At 37.1% G+C, this 20,676-nt stretch overlaps 1 protein-coding gene across 12 annotated transcripts in view; it reads left to right on the top strand.

Annotated features, from left to right (window-relative positions):
- EPS8 (EGFR pathway substrate 8, signaling adaptor) overlaps positions 1-20,676 on the top strand; it is a 145,414-nt gene that overhangs the window by 97,202 nt on the left and 27,536 nt on the right. For all 12 annotated transcript variants that reach the window (XM_065030116.1, XM_065030149.1, XM_065030124.1 and 9 more), the window contains 10 exons: positions 3,930-3,997; positions 5,908-6,069; positions 6,274-6,423; positions 8,240-8,322; positions 10,360-10,496; positions 12,362-12,435; positions 13,508-13,634; positions 13,981-14,069; positions 17,104-17,178; positions 17,823-17,971. In XM_065030116.1, the coding sequence (XP_064886188.1) occupies positions 3,930-3,997; positions 5,908-6,069; positions 6,274-6,423; positions 8,240-8,322; positions 10,360-10,496; positions 12,362-12,435; positions 13,508-13,634; positions 13,981-14,069; positions 17,104-17,178; positions 17,823-17,971 (1,114 nt within the window). The remainder of the gene's footprint in view (positions 1-3,929; positions 3,998-5,907; positions 6,070-6,273; positions 6,424-8,239; positions 8,323-10,359; positions 10,497-12,361; positions 12,436-13,507; positions 13,635-13,980; positions 14,070-17,103; positions 17,179-17,822; positions 17,972-20,676) is intronic.

The raw sequence follows: 20,676 nt of genomic DNA, 5'->3' as shown, positions 1-20,676 counted from the left end.
GGTCCTATAGGATAACAAAAACACAGTGGTTGATGCCCCATGCCTGTCAGTGTTTAGGAGGCATGTGGACAACACTCTTAGTAACATGCTTTTACTTTTGGTCAGTGCTGAAGTGGTCAGGCAATTGGAATACCGGGTAGCTGTAGATCCCTTCCAACTGATGTTTACTGGAAGGACTACTCAGCCAGCCAGCCACAGTCCAGGAGGTTCCTCCAGTGCATTGACAATAACATCCTGATGCAAATGGTGGATGAGACAGCTAGAAGAGGAGAGCTGCTGGATCTCATTCTCACTAACAAGGAAGGTCTGGTTGAAGCAGTAAAGGTTGGGGGCTGCATTGGCTGCAGCGACCATGAGATGGTAGATGCAACAAGGGCAAGTGTAGAGTCTTCCATCTGGGCAGGAACAGCCTCAGGTACCAGTATAAGTTGGGGAATGACCTATTAGAGAGCAGTGTAGGGGAAAGGGACCTGGGGGTCCTGGTGGACAGCAAGGTGACCATGAGCCAGCACTGTGCCCGTGTGGCCAAGAAGACCAGTGGCATCCTGGGGTGTATGAGAAGGTTATGGTTAGTAGGTTGAGAGAGGTTCTTCTTCCCCTCTACTCTGCCCTGGTGAGACCGCATCTGGGATATTGTGTCCAGTTCTGGGCCCCTCAGTTCAAGAAGGACAGGGAACTGCTGGGGAGAGTCCAGTGCAGAGCCATGAAGATGATTAAGGGAGTGGAGCATCTCACTTTGACGAAAGGCTGAGGGAGCTGGGTCTCTTGAGCTTGGAGGAGACTGAGGGGTGACCTTATTGATGTTTATAAATATGTAAAGGGTGAGTGTCACAAGGATGGAGCCAGGCTCTTCTCGGTGACAACCAATGATAGGACAAGGGGCAGTGGTACAAACTGGAACATAGGAGGTTCCACTTTAATATGAGAAGAAACTTCTTCTCAGTGAGGGTGACAAAACACTGGAACAGGCTGCCCGGGGAGGTTGTGGAGTCTCCTGCTCTAGAGACATTCAAAACCCGCCTGGACGCATTCCTGTGTAACCCTTTCCAGGTGTTTCTGCTCCAGTGGGTGGATTAGACTAGATGATCTTTTGTGGTCCTTTCCAATCACTAACGTTCTGTGATTCTATGCTTTTCTATTCTAAATGATATCTTGGATCTCTACCATGTTCTAATGATCGTTCTACCTGCATTAAAAAGTAAACAGGTAAATAGAAATTGTTGCTGAACTCAGTATGTACTGTCAGTTGTTGTGGTGACCATACTTTTTGTTTATTAATACAGACATGGATTGACTTTTGCTAATTGGAAATTCTGTTGAAGTTCTTATTACTGTCCTGTTGTAATTAAGAATGTGGAACTTGAGGGGCATTCCTTGATTCTCAAGTGTAGGCAACCACAGTTTTTCTTATAGCTCAGAAAGCTCTATCTCTTATATAAACACTATTGTTCTCACCATGACATAGTGTGTTGAAAACCTTGCCCTCTTGTCTATTGTGAGTGTTGTGCTGCTCTGTGGAAGAGGATGTGTTAATCAGTGCTGTCAATGGCTTTGGATATCCTGTCTTAACACAGGATAAAATTTCTGTGAAGTAGAGCAAGGACTTTCTTGCAAAAGTTACTAGCTGCTTGTTAATTCCTCTAGAACCTTAACATATACCAAGATTTCTTTGTCTGTTTAAAACAACTCCTGTTTGTGGGATTTATAAACCTTACAGTGAACATAAAATTTCTTATCCTGGTTTAATTTGATATTGTTAAAAAGAGTACTTCTATTCACCTAAAAAAAAATAACAGTCAAATATGACTATGGTTAATTGTGCATTGTTAATTGAAATAAGTTACTTCTTTTTCAAAAACATATTCTTTCTTACTGGACAGCATTTAACTATCATTTACAGTCCATAACAGAAGACTGTTAACTGATCCCCTTGGATATGCAAATAATTCTATGGAATTAAACTAGATACTGCTTTTCAATTCCCTTGTTTTGTTAGGAACAGATGGACTTTACTTCTTCAGATCATCATCCAAACAAAAAAAGAAAGGTAGCAAATCAGAGAGTACTGCTTTACTGAATGTTTTGTTGGATGTGCATGTGTGTGTATCTATTGTGATTAAAAATTAGATCAACCAAAAAAACCCCTTTTAACATGGTGCAAAAGCAGCAATAGTAGTTACAGTTGGAATCAATGGAAATCCTCTGCCTTGATTTCAGAAGAATGGATAATTAAATTAAGACATCTATTTTAAAATAGTCACACGGTTAAAAATACTGATGATCCACGGGGTTCTTCAGTTTGACTGACTGCACTGCACACTTCTCTTGCAAAACTAAGTAAATGCTGTACAGTAGCAGGATGGCTCTGTTGCATGAGCAGGGTTTGTCATCATGGGAGGGGGGCTACAAGCTAGTGACAGATTTCGGAAATGTTATTTTCTTTCATGAAAGTCACTGAGAACTGGGGAGATAGATGGCTGTGACTATAAAAAGGTGACAAATACTTCTAGAGGCGACACCTGAAAATGAAGGCATTCCCTTTATCTGTCAGCACCCAAAAATCCTGTCTGAAGGAACCCTAGTCACAGAAGAGCCTTTTACAGTGTTCCTTTTATGGTGTCCTCACTGCAGATTTCTCTATGATGCAGTTCATGTGCTTGGTAGTAGTCAACATTTTTTTATTTCGCAAAAAAATAACTTATCTTTCCTGTCAACAGAATCACACACTTTTATTTTCCCCTCAAGTACTCAGAGTGTGCTAAAATTGATGGATTTTGTATGCAGATCAGGTACTTCCCTTCTGAACAAAATCAGGTTCTTAGGGACATGGTTTAGTGCTAGAGTTAGGTTATGGTTGGACTCAGTCATCTTGAGGGTCTCTTCCAACCAGAATGATTCTATGATTCTTTGAAACTGCCTATTTTACTTCAAGATCAGAAATCTATTTATTTAATGTAATGGAGAGAAAATAATTTCCTTCTTGTAGAATTTCCCTGGACATCTCTTGGCCAAGTCTCCTAGGCACTTCTTTCCTTAGGCAAAGCTCCTGGTTTTCCAGATCAGGCACTTTAAGTGGTTATGGTAAAAACAAATGAACAGAAAACTGAAAAACACTTCAGATGTCGCATTCAAGTCTTTCCAACCAAAGTTGAAGTTTTCTTCAGTATTCATCTGAATTCTTTATTTTGTGATGTGATTGTGTGTTGTGTCTTCATCTTGCATTTTCCCTTCCCTCCTCTCTTGTTTTGATATTAATCTATTGTATGGAGTAAAAAGCAAACAACATTTCTGATTTTGCAGCACTGTGCTTTGTTTAGCTTTTCAGATACCTTTCAGGTGTGTGTTTGGTGGCTTGTTTGTTGTTTTTGGTTTTGTGTTTTTGTTTTGTGTGTTTGCTTGGTTTTTAATCCCTTTCCATGCATATTTCTAAATTAGTAAGTCATCAAATTGAATACTTTAGGAAGAAATAAAGGATGAGACAAATCAGGTTTGTGTGTGGCTTTGTTGTTTTGCAGATTTAACTTGTATATCAGAAAATATTTATGCTTTCAAGTGTGTTCATACAAATTCAGTAAGCCTGATCCTGCTTAACCTATTGTTACCAAAGTAGCAAGCCAGTGATTGTAATAATCAGGCTTCCCAATGAAACATTTTTAGTCAGAACACGACTCCCCTCCGGTGTCCTGACTCACTGTGATGAGATAACTGTCTTTTGTTTGCACCCACCAGCTCTCTCTTAACATCATTGACGTAAGTATGATCCTTGTGCTGGACTATGTGGAGGTGAATGTTTTTTCTGTCGAAATACAGAAATTATCAGCAGCGCATCTTCTGCTTTCGTATATACAGCTAGTTTTAAGTGTTCCTGAGAAGTACTCAAAACAGCATGATGAATGAATAATTATTCTTTCTTTTCCTCCCATCTCCAGAACAAAGAAAGAATTATGCACGAGACAGTGCCAGCAGCATATCTGAAACTTCGCAATATCGCGTAGAGGTAAGATGAGGAGTGATATACCAATTATAGCTTTCAGTTACATACAGTTATTTTTGCCTACATGACTTTTGAAGATACATATGCTTGAAGGCATATACATCTTCCAAAATACCCTGCCAGCCTGAGGTCACTTCAGAATAGATTATACTGAAATGTCTCAAATTCTATAGCTTTGCCATAATGAGCTGAAATTTTGGTATAGAAGAGTGTAATCCAAGTTGTGTGTAATTTGGCAAAGGCACAGGACTGGTCAATGGGATATCAGTTCAACATGTTATGCTGCCCTGTATCTGAACCTGGCTTGTTGCAAGGATGAGGCAGAGCTAAAAAACCCAGTCCTCTTGGTGAGACACACTGGATGATATTTTAAATGAATACTTTGATCAATTATAATCAGCAGAGGTGACAGAACATTCAGAAAGAGCTGAGCATTAACCCCTACAAACCCCAATTAGTCTACTATGTAGTAGTTAAAGAAATATATTCTGCCTGCACAGATTCCTCCCCAGTGTGAAGTACAAAGTATGTTAGTTCCTGTCATAAGCTGCTTTGCAGAATTACTCTGTGCTGCTGGCATATTTTATCCAGGAGTAGATACATTTAAAATATCCGGCAAAGTAACCTGGATGCCTGTATGTAAGGTGTTAAGCACTTTTGGATGCAATGCCTCATTCTGTAATCTTACTTTGGCACAAACTTTGTTCTGCTGCCATCAGACTGCTACCATGGGTTCAGCCAAGTCTTGCAAATACCACAGATTCTCAGCTCCTTTTTGCTGGGTTTTTAATTAGCTGTAAATTGTGAGATCATAGGCAGAAGAGTCTTAACTTCAAGTACTTCTATGATCAGATTGCAAATGAATGCTTTTGTTTGTATATTTGGAGTCTAAACATTCCTGCGTTAGCAGTCAGTAGAGAGTTTGTCTCACTTCTTTTAAATACTTTGATTATATGCGGCTTGTATCTACTCTCTTGTCTTCTGTCATAACTTAAGTGTTGTTATCCTGCAATAGAAGAAAAAACATTTAAGAACACTTTATTTATTTATTTATTTATTTATTTTAAGTTATTTAGAAGGTAGGTGTGCAGAAATATATTAAAATTGGTTCAGCTTGAATGAGTCTAACCAGGTCTTCAATAAGAATGTGAAGCTGGATTTATGCTTGGCTAAAATGAAATAATTTTATGTGTTGCCTGGTGTGACATGTTGAAGGAGAAATTGTCAAAGCCATAATGACAGGGAAGCCAGTTGAGGTGATGTATGTGAGGTAGATGTGAGGTAGTATTTAATTTCTAGACCATTAATTGAATCTGAAGAATATTCCAAGTTGATGGTGAGCAAAAGTACGTAGTATACCTGATTTCTACTGTGACTGTGATCTGCTTAAAATAAGCAACTAGCCTGTCCATAAGGTATCCCAGTTAGACACAAGCCCATTGTTGTTGCCATCAGCATGCTAACTGATGGTTCTGGAGGACATGAGGACACTCCAGGTCAGGGTGGTGGTGGAGGTATGTTGGCAGGATGTTTCTGGGAAGGCTCTGCTGACGCTTCCTGGATTTAGCTTGCCAAGAGAGACAGGTTTTCACTCCTCAAGAAAGCTAATTAAATACTCAGGATTTGATTCTAGCTGTGATACCTCAAAGATGTCAGAATATGCCTTCAAGTCTAATGACTTACATTAGTGAGGAAATGACAGAGGATGACATGAGTTACAAAAATCTGTTGACTTAAAATGACATTATTGACTAAACAACCTCTCTTATGGCTTGTTGGTGGGATCTGTCATATACAAAGGCACTTATATTCATGAATAATTTGTATTGCTCTTTCCTGGCAATTTGAATACTGATACTGCCTAGCAGTAGGGAAAATTACTTTGTTTTTTAAATGTACATCGCATTTACTAGCACTTGACCACCTTTGTTCTGGACCGCAAAGAGGCAATGATTACAGTAGATGATGGAATAAGGAAGCTGAAATTGCTGGATGCCAAAGGCAAAGTGTGGACTCAAGATATGATCCTTCAAGTGGATGACAAAGCTGTCAGTTTGGTGGACTTGGAATCAAAGGTAAGATTTGTGAGTGGCAGTCTCATTTTCAGAGAGAGAGAGAAAAAGGAAACATGAAGAAAAATGAGGTATGTGAGATTCAGTGTTTTAATTAGCTTATTATCACTTTACCTTTTTAACTCATGCAGCTTTTCTGAGATCAGGACACTGTATAGTAATATGGTGGTTTGTTTTGTGTTTGTTTTGTTTTCCTTCTTCTGGCAGAATGAACTGGAGAATTTTCCTTTAAGCACAATTCAGCATTGCCAAGCCGTGATGAATGCATGCAATTACAATTCAGTTCTTGCGTTAATATGTAAAGAACCAACCCAAAACAAGCCTGATTTGCATCTTTTCCAATGTGATGAGATTAAGGTAAGGTAGTAATGGATATCTGCTATGATTTATTTGAATAGGGGAAATGTAATGAATTGCTCAATATAGTGGATAAAATCAAATGAGCTGATTCATAGAAGAGAATTCTGTTATTTTATTCTTACAAATATGCTTTTCGTTTAATGGATTTAATATATCAGCAGTACTTACAGTATGTTAGTAAATGTAGCGTAATATGTCTTGCAAGAGAGTAGTCCTGTAAGTAAGCTGAATCTTTAGTGCATGTGCAAATATTACTGTGTTACTATAAATATTGATTCTTGGGCTCTGCAGCTGTTCATTTAGGTTTGCAAATGAATAAAGTTCTGCAATAAGTATATGGTTTATATTCACACTTCTGAAGAAAGTAGTGTAGAATAGTTTCAGTTATCTTAAATTTATCTTGCAATCTGCAAAGAACTCATCTGAGTATTAACTAGTCTCCCCTTTTTCTGCTCTTTTTGTCACTAAGCAATAAAACCTTCCCTACATTCCTACCTCCCTGCATCTCTTCCCTGCTGGGGAGATAATGAAAAGGAAAATAGTACTTGCAGGAGGGGCGAAACAAGTATAAAGATTAATCTCTGACTAAAACATGTCCTTCAAGCATAAATAATATTTTAATGAATTCTGTAATACTTCTCTATTTTCAGGTTTCGAATTTTAATTTGCGTACGTTAGTACCTATAATCGGTACTTGATTACATTCCAATTGATAATTTGATGAGAATTTTTAAATTACTTTGTAGTAGTTCATATCATTGTCTTAACAGATTGCTAATCACATTGTACAACTGTTTTGAAATTGATATAGTGAGAGTTTTTAAACAAAACATTGTTTAACAATAAATATCAACCATAGGATTAATTGAATTCTTCTGGGTTTAAGTTTTTTCTATTAATTATTTAACCTTAATTTATTCTATATCCACATTCTGGAGTGCAATTCATTATAGCCTGAGAAGTCCCTTAGTCTCCTTAGATCCTAAATTAAACAAAGTCTTCTGGTTTAAGCAAAAGTTACATACCTCTCCACCGTGAGTGGGCCAAGAAAGACATGGACCTTGTAGAGTGAGCCAGACACTGACAGATTTAGGCTTTGACAGCCTGTGTAAGGAATTAAGTTGTCAGCTGAAGACATGTAACAGAGCATTCTAAATCCTAGGAGAAGCCATGACCTATTTAACACAAGATCTATTAAAATAATGCCTTAGACATGCATCAAAATTTCACTTGTGAGCCACAGGTGGAGGCAGACTGCAGTTATGAAGAGGTGGGAACATACAGATTAGGAAATGTTCTGAAAAATTCATTTTCTCTTACATCAAAGAGAAATTGGAGACTATTGTTATTTCTTAAAGAAAACTGTATTACCATATGTTACTTTCCTGGTCCTTTATGCTGCTACTATCCATCGCAGTTTGTTTGTTTTATAGTATGTTTTTCCCCTCTCATGCTTGAGAAAAACAGAAATTATATACACAGGGGGAAAAAAATAGCTTATGCAATAATGGTTGACTTGAGATAATTACAGCTGTTCAGACAAATTTGATATGTAGATGACATACTCCTCTTTTGATAATGCTTGAGACTGGAACAGTGACAAAAATGCCCACTCCCAAACAATAGTATTGTGTGTTTCTTCATTCTGTTTATATGTAAAATAATTTATCTTAGGACTTTTAAACAGATGGAATTTGATAAGGGACTCTGGAATCTAAAGATGCTTTAAAAAAAAAAAGTATGAGTAAATGTGTATTTCATATGTCTGGATGGTCTAGCTGATAACTGATGGTTTCTGTGTCTGTCTCTTTAGGCTAGCTTTATTCATGAAGATATTGAAAGTGCAATCAGTGACAGCAAAAGTGGGAAACAGAAGAAGAGGCTTGAAACACTAAGGTAAAAACTTCTTGGCAGTGTATAGCAGTGTTGCAGTATTCAGAAGCTTTCTAAGTATGCCTGCTGTCTTTTGCCTTTTTTTGCTAGTTGATAATGTACTTTCAAAACCACATGTAGAAGCCTTGCTTTAATAATTATCTCATGCTTTCTTAATTGTTAATGTCACTCTTACCTTTTCTGATTTGACCTTAGTGACAGGAACAGCAGATATAAATACCATTTGCAAGGGAATACCATTGCATGTCTCACTTCTGCACATGGGCCAAGTAGTTCAGAATTTAAATTAAGAACATAAATACCCTGTAACTCCAAGTAAATAAGATTCTGATCAAAAGTTTGGTGATCTAAACATGTTAAATAAAATAGCAGCTGATGATTGAATAATCTTCCTGTCTACCTGCTTAATGAAGCCAAAGACTCCTTGTTTCCCTGGTAGCAAAAACTTCTCTGCTAGTTGGAAAATGTGGGGGGAAAGAGTCTGTTGGGTTCAGAGATGATTAATACAGAAATAAGATATAGCCAACAGAGGTTTAGAAACAGAAGCACAAATGTAATAGATACTGAATGTTAATGGTGGTAGCCTGTTGAAAAGTTAATAGCTATCTGTGTCCTGATAATATTGGTAATACTTCGTTTTGTGGTATATACAGAGAAATGTCTGCTGAAAAAAAAAATTATTAAGTAAAAATGTCGCTACTATAAGTATGAGTTTACCTGTTAAATTCTGATGTGTGTGAGACATGAAGTTTTCCTAGAGTAATGGACACTCCTATAAAAATAAAACAAAAACTAAATTGTGTCTGCAGGTAAAAATGAAGTAGACTTTACTGTCTGTGGGACTGTAACAAACAGGTATAAGCACAAAGAGGCAATGCAGAAAGACTCAAATACATTAGACGTGCTGGGAAACTAATGAGATTTAACTGGGAGACGAATGTAGGTCAGTATATCTGGTGGGTAAAATAATCTGAGATGGTAGTCTCCGAGGGCTATGAAGCTGCGAGGTCATGCGTGCATGACAGCTTAGTGCCAGTGACTGGCTGTCATATCATCTACGTGCTGGCACTGGGTCACCAGGAGAGACTCTCCTTCCTGGTATTGCATTATTGAGTTCCTGCAAGGTTATTGACAAATAAAAGCTTGAGATGTGTGGGAAAGGGTGTCCAGGAGACTGGAATATGGAAACTTTTTCTTTTTTGGTATCCAAAGACAAATTAAGACTTGGCATTGTGTTGCTGTTGCCATGAATGAGATGGGATTATAAAGAGATGAATTTAAGGTGAACACCTTGTTTTTAAATAGGGGTGTGGAGAAAGGATGGGATGTGTGTATGACAGGAGTTGTTGGGATTTTTTTGTCTGTTGGTATCAATCTTACAGAATGCCTTCAAAGATTTCTTTCCTTATGGTATTTAATACTATACTAAGAACTAGAAAAATGGAAAATTGCAGGTGGGAACATAGATACATTTATATAAACACAGGATGAGCACACCACCATTATAAAAAGGAAAATCAGCCAGTAAATACGATTTGTTTTTTTGGTTTTTTTTGTTTTTTTTTTTTTGCTAGCGTTTTAAGAAACAGATGGTAGACAAACTGCCTAATCTAGGGACTCAATACTCAGCTTGAGATGTGGGAGAGATAGCTTCTAATGAAAACTTTCACACAAAGTGGAAGTCCAGCCAGTAAACTGCATATGGTAGTAAAAATGCCACCTACTAAACCCAAGCCATTGATTTTACCTGAATAAACAGTCAGGTCTCTAGATGTCATGTTCTCTGGTGCTGCTTTGGATTTTTCCTTGTGGCCGGCTGGTGATTTGCTAACCCCATCATGGAGTGTGTTTCTTACTGTGTTTTAACATATTTACACATCGTGTTCTTGAGTACTGTTTACTTGGCAAGTCCATAGTATGTTCAGTATTCAAGAGTAGGAGAGGTCCTTGTGAAGCCTCCTTGTGTTCTTTGATTAAGCTCTAGAAAACAGAGTGGTTTTCCTTCAAGTGTCACTAGTGAGCTTTCTTCTTCCCCCTTAGAATGATATCCAAAGCTGACAGTGCCATCCCACCACCGCCGCGGGCACCCGCTCCTGTGCCACCGGGAACCATCACCCAGGTGGATGTGAGAAGCCGCGTGGCAGCCTGGTCCGCCTGGGCCACTGAGCACGGGGAGCGTGAGTATTTTTGGGAGCCTGCTGCTGCACAGCATAGTGGCAAGCACTTGTTCTCAGTAGAAGGGTTTTATGATGCTCAGTAATTACAAAAATAATTTGGAAAGACCAATTTCATAGTGATTACAGTAACTGAATCCAGATATGGAAATGGATATACGAGATCATTCTTCTGCACTTGCTGAGAGCAGACAGGATTATTCTCCCAGTCTAGTCTGCAATGCCCCAAGCCACTGTTGCCTCATCTGGGGAATAAGACCTGACTGTCATAATCTGACTTGTCATTTACTTGCATATATCCATTTTCTGAATTTCTGTTCAGAACTGCTTTTACTTGTGTTTAACTGGGTGGGGTGTGGGCTACTGAGTTTAACCTGATTGTGAACATAGTAACATTCACAGTAATGACTGCTGTCATAACTCTAGTTATTTAATGATACTGTCTTCAGTAGTAGGGAGGGCATAGGACAGGTATTTCAAACAATTAAAAAATGTAATAATGGATAAAAGGTGAGTAGAGGTCAGCTTTATTTATTTTGTATTTATCTTTATAATGGCCTGCATAGCTAAACTAGTGGGGTTTATTTTGTGTTTTGTTGTTGTGTTAAAAAAACAAACAGACAAATCCAAAACCAAAACAAAAAAACACACACAAAAAAACTACCTACCAACCAAACAATAAAAAAAACAAAACCAAAAAAACCCACACAACCCCAAATGTAACAATAAAACAGACTTAACTGTAATATTTCTAATAGGTTTGGATTTATGTTTTTAGTAGGTTGTTTTTTTTCTTTAGATCTCTAATGGAAACATTTTTATTTTGATCAGATTTCCTTGAAAAATGTTGTTTAGAAACAATAAACTTCCCGTAAAACAGACTGTACTAAGGCTAAAGTGGGGCTATGTTTGTTTTGTTTGTTTTTTAATAATGCATACTAAAATTTTAGAATTAAAAGTCATTAACCATGGTGTCTTTATTATTTTTAGTTTATTAAACTATATCTATATCACTCAACAAAGTATACAACTATGCAAAGAAAACAACTAAAAATGTTCAGAGAAATCTGTAATGTTAAGAATGTTTTTATCTGCTAATCTACAGTATTACATTTATCTTCAGGAAAGGTTAGTTTGTTCTGCTTGACTTCTCACTTCAGAAAGTTTCATTAGTTTGCAAAGTGTCTTGCCAGACCACTTGTGGATCTGAGTTCCTGCAGCTCCTTTTATTCCACTTGTGTGAATCTTTTCTAAAATGTAGCATGATGCAGTACTTAATGTGACTTAAGAATGCAAAACTTACAGTTTCTCAAAATGCTAACCCTTGCTGTTTTCAAATAAAAGTCACTGACTGTCCTTTGTTATTTGGAAATACCAGTTCTATCACATCATTACTTCCCATTTCTACATTGCTAGACTTGACATCCCTTTCTGCTGATTACCTTTTACATCAAAGTTTTCTTCAAAGTCATGGCTATGGTTTTTTTTTTTCTTACTTCTGCTGGAGTAGCTTTTAGCATATTTTAGAAAATGGGATGATTTCTTGTTACGTTCTATTTATAATCTGACACTTTCTGCTGTAATTTTTTGATTTAGACCCTCGTACCACACTTCTGTGGTTAACTTCATTTATGAAGCCAAGTTTACTGAGAACATACACCTAAGCACCTTTCGTTAGATTTGTCAGGATCAGGCATTAGGGTGCAAGATTTTCATGTTGTGTGGAGACCTTGCAAAGTGAATGGTACAAACAGTTTTTCCCATCTTTTTCTTATGGTAGTATGGTTTAAAGCATAAGCTGTATGGGAAGTTTTGGTCACTAATTCCATGTATATGGATGTCTTACTCGCTTCTTCCCTTTTTTGCAGTTGAAAAACATAAACAATACCATGATCACGAAGAAACAGCAGAGATGATAGCTGCCAGGATTGATAGAGATGTTGTAAGTGAGAAACTACAAGTGATATTTCTTAATGTCTGTGCAAGTTTGCAGCTTTACTTTGTGGGAAGACTTTCCAGATGGAAAATTCTGTTGTGGAGGGGAGCTTTCCAGGCAGCCTATGTTTGTGTTGTAGACCTAAAAATGAATAGATGGTAGTTCTTCTTCCACTACTTTTCTTTTTTAAAATTAAAAAAAAAAAAAGAAAAAAGAAAAAAAAGAAAAAGGATTGAATGTTGATGTAAAGTTTTCTGCTATGAAGAGCTAGAAATATAAATAGTAATTTTGTGTGGTGGACCAAATTCAGCAAAAAAAAAGGATTAAAAAGTCCATCTATTTTGTGGGACCTAGTTACATGTGGTATCTGGAAAATAAACCTTTTGTAATTTCTGAACACAGGTGGTCCATGTATGTGTATAACCTAAACTTTACTTCCTGACAAGCAACAACCTTGAGCAGGTCATATGATCTACGCAATATCAAATATTGCCCCATTTCTCGGTTGTAACCTTCTACTTTTCTACTCTGCTGTTGCCCTCAGCAACATCAGAGGGTCTTGAGAAAAGCATGTTGGGGCCTACTGAGTTGGTGTATATATGTTTTCCCCAGGGGCTCATTCGTTCTCCTCCGCTTGCTCTTTTGAAAACAATTCTTCAAAGAGCAATTCTCTAGAAAACTACGCTGTGACGTAGTTTTCAACAACTAGCTTAATACTTCATACTGAAGGAGATTATGAAGTTATACTGTTTAGGAAAATGCATTCAAATAGTTAGAATTTTTTCATGTGCTGTGAGAGAAAATATAATGTGTGAACAAGTTGTATAATTGCAATCTGAATTGAGTAATCTTCTTGCATATATTTAAAACACTTCCAGTGGCCCTAAATTTTTCAAAGTCTTAAGATCGAAAATACTGTAAAGGTGTGTAAAGCTAAGAATATAATGAATGTAAATATGAAATGTTCTAGCATGAGGAAGCTATTGTCTGAAAGTGTGGTCTTTTTGATTTCTGGAGTATATCTGCCGTAGATTCGGTAGCAAAACTGTTACTTTTCTTTTTTTTTTTTTTCCCATAGCAAATTCTGAACCATATTTTGGATGACATTGAGTATTTTGTTACCAAACTTCAAAAAGCTGCTGAAGCTTTTGCTGAACTTTCGAAGAGAAAGAAAACTAAGAAAAGTAAAAAGAAAGGACCTGGAGGTAGGAGTTCTTACTGCACACAATTCTGTTTCTCTAAGGGTCATTGAAGTAGCTAGCAAATGTGTCTTTTTGTGTTGTATTTTTCATGAATGTAGTAATTTCCTTTCACTTTGAGCACAAAAAATTTTATGCAGTATATTCTTAGAAGGAAACCTATGCAAATAATTTCCTTGAAGTTGGTGGGGAGTGACTAATTAGAGATGTGACCACAGAATATACTCACTGTCGTGGTTCTATATTTATGAAATTCTGTCAGTTGGAGAATTTATTATGTGGTTTTTTTTTTTTGTGTGTGTGTGTTTATACCATATCGATGGATATATAAAAATCTCATTTTGTTCACCAGAGGGAGTTCTTACTCTCCGTGCAAAACCACCACCTCCAGATGAATTTGTTGACTGCTTCCAAAAATTTAAGCATGGCTTCAATCTTCTGGTAAGTAGCTACTAGTGGATACCGTTGTGTGAGGCGTGTGATAACAGTTTTTTCCTGGGACAGCTGATGTTAAGTATAACATGATCTTTGTTTTCCCTACCACTACAAATTAATTTGGGCGTGAGTTTTGCTACATTGTTTTTCTATGTCTTATTCCACCAGTATGAAGTGAAGAACTAAAATTATGGTGAAAGATGAAGAGGAAAAAGAATATTTAGTAACATGATGCATTTACTTCATAGTTATTTTTAAATTGGGTTTTCTTGGAGGTTCCTGCTATTCCAAAGGGTGTGGATGCTTGATTTGTTTGTGCCCCTGAGGGAGCTGCAGAAGGTCGTCTTGTCTTTGGGAATGCATTAATCAAGTTTTCTGCCTTCTGCCTAACCTTCCTGGTTCCTTGTTTATGTAGAGAAACCTCGTGAGTATTAAATGGCATACTGCTGCTAGCAATGCAGATGTGGTCATGCCATCCAGGGAACTGTGAGCCTGAGTCTGTGTTGTCTTTGTCCCCACTGCTCTTTCAGAAGGAACAAACCCACAAATATCCACTTGCTGGTATATGTGGAAATGTAATCCGGTTTGGTCCTTGGCTGACACACGGGAAAATAGCTCAGCTGATACTTGAATAGTCTCGGACTTTCACCTTTTTCTTCTCCATCCAAGGCTGGACTGAGGCAAAAGCAGAGCTGGCCACCTCCGGGCTAGGTTGGCCTTTGAGCATTGAAATGCTGCTTGTCAAGTTCTCTACACAGTGACTAGATTGGCCTATTTCTTTTTCAGGATTGTTTGTGTGTTTCTTCTTTTCCTGGTTCTTTAAATCCTTTTACTTGAGAAATTTGAGTTCAAATCATAAAATAATTTCTATGAATCTCTGTGGGGATGACAGTTCTGCTGCATGCTTGCCAGCATCACCAGCTGCGGCTTTAATTTAGTTTTATTCAACTATGCCCATCAGACTCTGTACTTGTTGCTGTCATTACAAAGGATCTATCAGGCCTCAGAATCTTAATTCTGACAAATTGCTGTCGCTTTATAGGTTCTCAACAAGCAGAGATGCTAATTCAAGAGCCTTCTCCCAGCATCTCCTCTTCTGCAAGTGCTGTCAAAGGAAGGCAGCAAGTAGGACACCTTAAAAGCATTTACTTTCAGATGCTGACTGTCCCTTCCAATTTCTGGGAAGCTATGCCAATGGGGAAAACTGGTTTTGCATTCAATGAGTCAATTCAGCTTTTTTCTTCTTCTTGGGGAATTCTGATTGCAGGGCTGTAGAAGATATTTAGAAATGTTAAGAATATCTATTTTTTAAAAAACCCTATATGGAATGCTGTGATTCTGACCTTTCTGTTTTGGAGGGGACAGATGTCTTAGAACATGCTGATCCTTCTCAGTATTACTGCTTGTAATGTTCTTTTTTTTTTTTTCATTCTTACTTCTCACCGTGTTCTGCATTTAAATTAGTTTTTCACCAAAGAACAACGTGTACATCTTTGAATCTTTATCTTCCGCACAGGAGAAGAAACAGTTCTGGTTTTCGTGCTCAGCAGCATCTAGGACTTGGTTTCTGCTGTCTTTCTTGAAGAGCTGTGCTGCAGCAGTGCTTTACTCCAGCATCATTGCAGTAGCAGCAAAAGCCTGAAAGTTCACTTCCTGGTTCTTTATGTCAGTCACGGAGAACTGTATAAATTTAAGAATCTAATTTAAAAATAAAGGAAGTATCCAGAAGCATAAAATCTTTGCCAGTAAAATGGAAACTGTTTTAAACCACCATTCTTGAAGCTTCTAGAAAATGCCTGCTATCTGTCAAAAAAACTTTTGAAAGACTGAAAGTAAATTGTTGTTGTGACAGAAGAAAAATGTACAGGAAGTTATTAGAAGGAAAAACACATCCTTCTCCTTTCTTCATTCAGAGGAACACCCTGGAAGGCTAGATGTAAAAGTAGAATGAGGCTAGCCAAAAGCACTTTGAGGAACAGATGGCAAGATGCAATAAAAACTACTATAACTTTTAAAAACACGTTCTGGTATGCTTCTTACTTCTGGAGCCTTCAGGGCTGATGAGTGATCAGTAAATAAAAGTAAGGCTCCAAGAAGCTGTATCAGAGAAAATATATGATTTTTTTTAATGCATATATTTACTTAGAAATGCTTGGTAGTGGACAATATGTTAATTAAAACATTTTTTATGGGGAATACAAGAGAATTATCTGTTTCAAATTGAAGAACTGCCCCTGAGGTTGCTTGCACATGGGATGCAATTTGTAGGCAGGTATATTAAATTGAGGAAGAAGCAAACATGCATCTTGCCCAACAAAATAATGTGTACAAATCCATCGATTCCTTTTTTTTTTTCCTTTGGATTTCCAAAACACATCCAGCAAAGTTGCACACCCTGAAGTTCTTAAAGAAACTGAGCTACTATAAGGTTGAATGTAACTTCTTAGATTCTTGTTTGGTCAAATAGAAAACAAATTGTAGGACTAGAATGATAGTTCTCAAAGTGCAGTAAATTCAGCAATCAAGTCCCACACATGCTTCTTTACATGCTTCTGCAGAGGCCTTTGCTGTCCAACATATTTACAGGTGTTCTGGGAAATGGGGATTGTAGAGTCTACAAATGTCAAATTATAAAAGGAGATAAAGAGACAGATGAAATTCAATATTGATAGATATGATATACTCCTTGACAGGTGGGGAAGAAAATCTCATGCATCAAACAAGTCAGAAAAAAATGTTGATGTAATACAGATTCTTGTGAGAATGTCATCCAAAGGAGGTGCTTCTTTACAAAGCATGTAATTCAGCTGTGGAACTTCTTGTGTTGCACAAAAGTGCTAAAGATGTACATGGATTCAAAAGCAGTTGGATGAATGAGCATTTAGTGGATGTTGTAGACCAAACATTGAGTTTAGGTGGACCTGTGGCCTGACCAGGAATGGCCATTCTTATATGAAATATTATTGTTGCAAAAGTTAAATGCTATGTTGTTTGTTTTTTGTTTGTTTTTTTTTAATGTATCATTTTCCCATTCTTTCAGGCCAAATTAAAGTTCCAAATCCAGAATCCTAGTGCAGCTGAACTGGTTCATTTTCTCTTTACCCCCTTAAAAATGGTAAGTTTTAATGATTTTTTTTTTTAGTGCTTTCCTTCAGAACTCTTGTATTTATATGTTCTGTAACCTTTTCAAGGATAACAAGATTGAAATGTTGTGTCCCTGGACAATAATTAAGGAGATGTGTGTGTCTCAGGATGAGGTTCTCTTCAGAAAATAATTTATATCCTTTTCTGTGTGTATTCCCATCTAATAAATATATTTATTTAAATAATCTTTAGCTTTTTGTGTTGCAGTTTGCCATTATTATTTTTTAATTAAAAATTTTAAAATGAGATAATTTACATAACTCAGGAGGAGACTTGAAAGCATAGCTGTTTAGTGGAAGTATGTGTGGTTTTGATCTGTAGAACAAAAATAACATTGCTAAAAAGTGGGGCTGAATATAAAATGATTGGTGCCCAGAACAGCAGTTCTTCCACAATAAATGCTATAGTTAAACTGTAAGACATTAAGACACATTGCTTGCTTCTCAGATTTGTTTTGTTTGTTTTTTTTGTTTGGCTGGTTGGTTTTTTTTGGGGGGTCTGTTTTTGTGAGTAGTAAATATTTCATAGTAGCACTGTAGATAACTTATATTCATAATAATGGAAAGTTACTGACAATTTGTGCATTCTTTGTATTATTTTAATACTTGGATTTAGGTGGTACAGACAACAGGAGGTCCAGAGCTTGCTGGCACAGTACTCAGCCCTCTTTTAACAAAAGATACTATAGAATTCCTGCGATATACTGTCACAAGTGAAGAAGGGCAGTTATGGATGTCATTGGGTGACACATGGACCAAAGCCAGGTAAAAAAAAAAAAAGCCTTTGCATATTTTACAGATGATCTCCTAACTCACATTTATCGACATGACCTTACCCTGGTTATCCACCCCCCAATAAAATAAAAATTAATCTTGTAGGCTTTGGACTCTTCAGAACCATTCTTTGATGTTTTTGGAAAGGAACTTTTTAATCTCAATGGTATTTGGGAGTGTCTTGATTTCTAGGGATCTCAAGGAGGGAGAAATTTCAGACAGAATTTTTTATTTTGTCCAGGGTATCAAGAACTTGATATAACCTCTTGCAGATATTTTTTCTGAACAGTCCCTTGTATATTTCAAGTTGTTTTTCACCATTATTTTTCCAACCCTGCTGTGTGGACTTCATTAAATATCAATTTGAAGAAACTGCAATAAAAAGCGACAAAATGTTGAAGAACAGGATACAGATTTCTAGTTTCAATTTCCAATAATTATCAAAAGCTAAAAATTTCTAATGTGCTTACTTCTTTGAAAGCATCATAATGCTATAAAGAAAATGCTTATAATTTTTAAACAATGTTTATTGGTTTAACTATGTTACATGTGCATACCTTACACCAGGACTGTATAAATATAACATTTAATTATATAAATGTTATATAAATTATTTATCATTATATAAATGCTATATTATTATTATTTGTTATAAATTAATTATATAAATATAACATTCATACAGTCCTAAAATCATATTTGGCTCTTTGAAGGCAACCACGAGGCTGATGTGGCCCCAGGTGAAAATGAGTTTGACACTCCTGCCCTACACGTTGTACTTAATGGATTCACTGTTATGGTTAGGCTTAGCTAAAATATAAGGATTTTATGTGTTTGTTGTTTTGGGGGTAAGTATATGGTTTGAAATTACTCAGGTAAATAGAACATGCGAAAGAAAAAGCTTAAATTAGCAAAGTGCGTAGGTAAGTACATTTGATGATGATGAAATATGCAATCACTTGGGCTGGAAATGCATAATGTAGTTTATGCTTATTCATCCTTGCTCTTAGATTTCGAATTGAACATAAACATCTACCAAGTGGGTTTCTTTAATTAATTGATTGATTAAAAAGTAGTTGAGTGTTTTGCTGGTAAGGAAGGCTGCATGGAAATCCCTAGAGGATGGAGTGACAAACATTCTCAGAATAGGGAGGTTGACTTACAGGTCTTTCCCTTCCTTAGTCTCACTCTGCTGCAAGACCAGAAATGTCCAAATTCATCGTTTGGGCCCATTGTTCGGCCTGCTACAGCAAAAAGAGCTAGAAACAGGAATTGCCGCTCCTTGTGATTGCCAGGGAGCTTACCTCCCCCAGCAAAACACCATTTGCTTGTCTTTACCTGCTTCAAGATCTGCTGGTTTCACAGCAGCTCGTGGTGGGACTGGCAGTGGAAATTGTCTCATAGCCTTGGAGCGTCATGCAGGGAAAATGGATCGCTGGGTAAAATAATGGGCTTCTTTGTCTTGGGAACTACCATCACCATTAATTTAGTCCCTTCTGAAAAAAGTTTAATGGAAAGAGAAGTAGCTCATGCTGGTCAGTAAAGAATGAATCACTTAGAATATAGTTAGTTGACCCATGTAGATTAGAAATGATGGTCTGATTGATCTCAATATCCAGAGGTACACTGTGCTGTGGTGCAGCAGGAGAGGTGAATGATACACTCAAGGTTTACTGACCTAGCTCAGGCCTGCTAATGGGCTAGTAATTCATCACTGCTCCTGTACATTGTGTTACTGGCAGCGTTTGTCCCTTAATTTTGAGCAGTGTGAAGAATTAGACTGTTAAAAGACTGTAATGTACATTCCTGTTTTTGCTTCCACAGTGAAGAAACAGTAATTTATATTGCAGGACAGTGTGTTATGTATAGTGTAAAGGCAGACCATGAAAGCATTCATTTAGGTATTTTGTGTTGCAATAGGAAATGCTAGTGGAGCTCTCAAAAATAATACAGTATTTTAAAAATATCAGTCTGAACTATAAAACAGCAAATAATAGTAATTCTTGAGTTTTGATGCATGTAGAGGTTTGCTGTGTGGTGGTGTTTTTTTGGGGGGTTTTTTTGGTCAGTAAAAGCCATTGTTTAAGTTCTTGTTTTAGGTGTAGCTAGGCCCCCTAAGCTTCCATGCTTCCCACCTACTTTCAGACTTTCTTATAAAGAAGGCTGTTTCTTTGAAGTCTTATGTCTGGTGCATTCACACAAACAGAGCACTGCAATATTTTTCACCATATAAGAGTGAAAACAAATCCTAGATTTGTTTGTGATTAATTCTTCTATTCATCCTTTGCTACAAGACAGAAATGTGTTGTGTTTTACCACTGACAAGTCCTTATGGCAGGAGCAGTTTCTTTCTGCAGGGCACAGCACTGAGCATAGTTGTGGTCAATAAATGTTTTCTGCAGATTTTTCTGTTTTCTAGCACAATTCTACCTATACTGTCATTGCAGCCTCTCCTCTATACTAATAAAAGTTCTAAAGAATTTTGATTTTTAGGAAACCTGTTAAACCTGTATTTATATGGCCTTAGATACTGTCAAGGGTTTAGATTGCAGGGTGACAATAAAACCCTGGCAGATGTATTGTTAACCTCCTCCCCGCTCCACCCTTCCCCCTTTTATCCCTCCCTCTCCCCCTTTCCCACTAAGGACAGGCGATTGCGAGGTAAAGAAGTACAGAGAGAAGAGAGTTGGAAAAAA

Source organism: Columba livia, chromosome 1 (genome assembly GCF_036013475.1).
Source record: "Columba livia isolate bColLiv1 breed racing homer chromosome 1, bColLiv1.pat.W.v2, whole genome shotgun sequence".
Classification (NCBI taxonomy): Eukaryota; Metazoa; Chordata; class Aves; order Columbiformes; family Columbidae; genus Columba; species Columba livia.
The sequence above is the reverse complement of the archived record's forward strand: the minus strand, read 5'-3'. Positions and strand labels throughout refer to the sequence as shown.